The following is a 3,282-nucleotide window of genomic DNA, read 5'->3' on the forward strand; positions in this document are numbered from 1 at the left end:
TGGGACTGAGAGAGATAACGTCAGCTCAGGGAGGTAAACTGTAGCCTAAGTTATCTCAGTGGGTTTGGTCATCTATGTAAACAAATATTTCCATCTATGTAATATTAGTTGTATAAAATAGGTTAAGAAATCCTTCCCCAATGTTTTTTGATTATTGAAATATATGTTTCATATGAGTGTTGAGAGCTGTATCCATAAATCTCTTAATGTTGCCCTCAAAGTGCACCAGATTGATCACTTTCCTCATCTATCCTGTCCGAAAAGCTGTCCAAATCAATCATTTCTCTCACACTAGTATCACTTTCCAAAGTCTCCACCATGTTTACAATCACAACTGGGTACATCTTGTGACGTCACAGCCACTATCGTCTGCAACTTCCGTTAGGCTCAGACGGCAAAATTAATAATTCATTCATTCATTAATTATGAAAAATTATTTTAGCCATGAACAGGCACAATGATATGTAAGGAATGAAACTGCCATTTCATTTTGGCGCAAAAAAATGCACTTCACAGTCTCTTTAATGTCATGCACTGTAAGAACATTTTAATACTATATATTAATATTCTCATGACCTCTATATAGAAGAAGGTTACCACGATGTTGTACAAGACTTTAAATTCACGATGCAGGACAGGGTCAAAGTGCGACGGTTACCTGGAGCGGGACCCCCTCCGGGCCACAGTGGGCTGGCAGGCCGGGCACAGCCACTCTCCGTCTGGGATGCGGTACAGAGCCGGCCGCAGACAGAACAGATGGAAGGCCTTGTTGCACTCGTCACAGAGGATCAGTTTCTCATCGTCCCCTGAAAAATATAATATATCTTAGGACTGAGCTAAAGAAGACATTTTTAATCATGAATTTCCTTGTTTTACCAAAAATGTATTCCCACATTTGTGTCCCGATCTTCCACTCCCTTGAAAAGGCCCAAAACATCTTGTGTGTCTAAGCGACTTTCTCATCTGCATCTTATCACTACAGGTTCACCTGAGGGCCGGTGGAGCTGCCGGCTGTGTATGTAGACCTGCCTGACACTAACAGAGGGTTCTGCTCTGAGCCTGTCCCTGAGGCCCTGTCTGGACCGGGGTCTACTCTCCATCAGCTGCAGCACAGACGGGCTCTGCCTGACCGCTAAACAGGAAGCAGAAGCGTAGAAGTGGAGCAATGCTTCACTCAAACTGCAACTCAGTAACCTCCTAATCACATCTTTTATTAGGAACTGCCTTATGGAGCCAGTAATGGTGCTGTTTTGGTGTTCTGAGGTGTTATTTCATCCCTATTGGTTTTTCCAACCAAAAATGTAAATGCCTAAAGAGACATCATACTCTCAATAACTTGAGATTACACATTTAAATTACAGCTATTTACTTTTTTTGAGCAGGCAGCTAAAAAGCAGTTCTTTACCTTTCTTGCGACAGACTTTGCAGCGAGCGTTCTCGGCGGACATGTCCCATTTTATGCAGGCGTCCAACATTCCCAGCAGGACGTGCATGCGGGAGAAGGTCTGGGCCTCTCGGATAGCAGTCTTCCACTTTTCCACCGCTGTTGCCACCTAGGAGGAAGAGTTCAGACTTGATTAAACTCAGAATCCGTTTACATGAAGAAAGACTTCAATAGAAGTAGCTCTGTCTGTAAACAAGTCTTGTGAAGAAGACTTCAGCTTACATCTATAATATGTGTTGTTTGTAGGGCTGCTCAATTATGGCAAAAATCATAATCACGATTATTTTGGTCAATAATTGATATCATGATTATTAAATACGATTATTCATTGACTTTGAAAACATCCATTTATTGAACTTTAAAACAAATTAAAATAATAATTTGAACAGTATCTTTTTAACTGTTGATTACCCTGAACGTAGAATTCAACCTGAAAAACCAATAAATAATATCAAAATAATAAATACCAATAAACAAGATCAACAAATATTTTGGAGCGCACTTCAACAAGCTACTAAACATATATAAATATGATCAATAACAATAAATTAGACTAAAATAAATTAGATGCAGTGCACTGTCACAACCTTGCAAAGCTAAATAATCATTTTTTCCCATTATTTTGTTTTCGTAATTGTGGCAGGCCAAAATCGTTATTGCGATTAATTGCACAGCCCTAGTTGTTAAGTTCTTATAAATTCAGCTTTTTTTTTTAATAGATATTTGGAAAATATACAAATCATTACTGTTGCTTTATCACTGATACGCCTTATCTAGAATTTTGACTTAAACATCCCTGCAGAAATCCCTATTTCATCAACATCTAGTGACTTCCTGGTGGACACTGGTGACACAATTTAAAAAGATTAAACAAGATGAACATGTTCTCTTACCCTGGCCTCTTCTGCCAGCCTCTTCTCATCATCCACTTCCTCTGCCTTGCTGCTTTCCTCTCCTGCTGTCTTTTTCTTCTTCTTCTGCTTGGGGGCCATGAATCCCTGCAGGAACTTTTTGATCACACAGGCCTGGATGGTGATGACGATCTCTCCAAAGTCTTTCAACTTCTCCATGTCTTTCATCTGTGAATAGAGGATCAAACAGATGTACATTATGACATCGTAAGGACATTTGGACAACACACACATAAACCATGAGCTAGAAAAATCCGTAACACTTCACTGTTTAATAAAAACAACCTTGATTTAGTCAAACCCATTTAAAAGTTTATGATGGTTTATGTACAACAAGGCTTGTAAACAACACACTTCCCTTTTTTACATATTAATCTTTCAACCCTGCGGCCTAAATTGGATACATAGAGTATATAACAGGTTTTGAGAAACGGTTATAAACAATCACTTAGCCCGGTCTACACATACTGTATGAAGCCAGATAAACTAATCACCTGTTCTTCGATGTCTACGTTGTCCTCCAGGTATCCCAGGCCTCCCTTCTGGAGTCGTGAGGCGATCTCCTGGATGTCACTGCGCAGGTAGTTGAGCAGCTCGGTGAAACCATCGCAGGTCCTGAGGCCCGGCTTGCTCTTACGCGTCAGATGGACCGAGTGGAGGATGTCCTGGTACCTGAAACGGGAATGACAGATTAGTATTCAGCTCAGAGTTGCCGTTAACCGGTAATTACCGGACTATGACCGGTAAAATATGCTGAAGAACGGCAAATCTAAATCTCTCCGGTCAAAATAATTTCCCCTTAGCGCAATACCCAGTGTGCGAAAAAGTACACGTCCCACCGTCCGGGACGTGTTATTTACAATATCGGACAAGTAGATCTTTCAATTGACTTGTCCGGCGGACAAGTGACGTTTTTCGCCCTGATTT

General features: G+C 40.7%; 1 protein-coding gene across 1 annotated transcript; it reads right to left on the bottom strand.

The window, feature by feature from the left end:
- Nucleotides 1-502: 502 nt before the first annotated feature.
- On the bottom strand, nt 503-3,032 carry LOC104960651 (tyrosine-protein kinase BAZ1B-like). The gene is made up of 4 exons (XM_010788739.1): nt 2,850-3,032; nt 2,338-2,523; nt 1,406-1,553; nt 503-806 (listed from the first exon to the last, which is right to left on the bottom strand). Exons 2-4 carry the CDS (start codon nt 2,521-2,523, stop codon nt 655-657), a joined length of 486 nt encoding a protein of 161 aa, XP_010787041.1. The 5' UTR covers nt 2,850-3,032; the 3' UTR covers nt 503-654.
- Between the last annotated feature and the right edge of the window lie 250 nt (nt 3,033-3,282).

This window comes from Notothenia coriiceps, unplaced genomic scaffold (assembly GCF_000735185.1).
Source record: "Notothenia coriiceps isolate Sejong01 unplaced genomic scaffold, NC01 NC01_scaffold00032139, whole genome shotgun sequence".
Classification (NCBI taxonomy): domain Eukaryota; kingdom Metazoa; phylum Chordata; class Actinopteri; order Perciformes; family Nototheniidae; genus Notothenia; species Notothenia coriiceps.

Coding starts and splice junctions, on each gene's coding strand:
- LOC104960651 (XM_010788739.1), bottom strand. CDS start 2,523: ATGAAAGACATGGAGAAGTTGAAAGACTTTGGAGAGATCGTCATCACC. Junction 1,554..2,337: donor GGCTGGCAGAAGAGGCCAGG/GTAAGAGAACAT, acceptor TCTTCCTCCTAG/GTGGCAACAGCGGTGGAAAA. Junction 807..1,405: donor CAAAGTCTGTCGCAAGAAAG/GTAAAGAACTGC, acceptor TATATTTTTCAG/GGGACGATGAGAAACTGATC.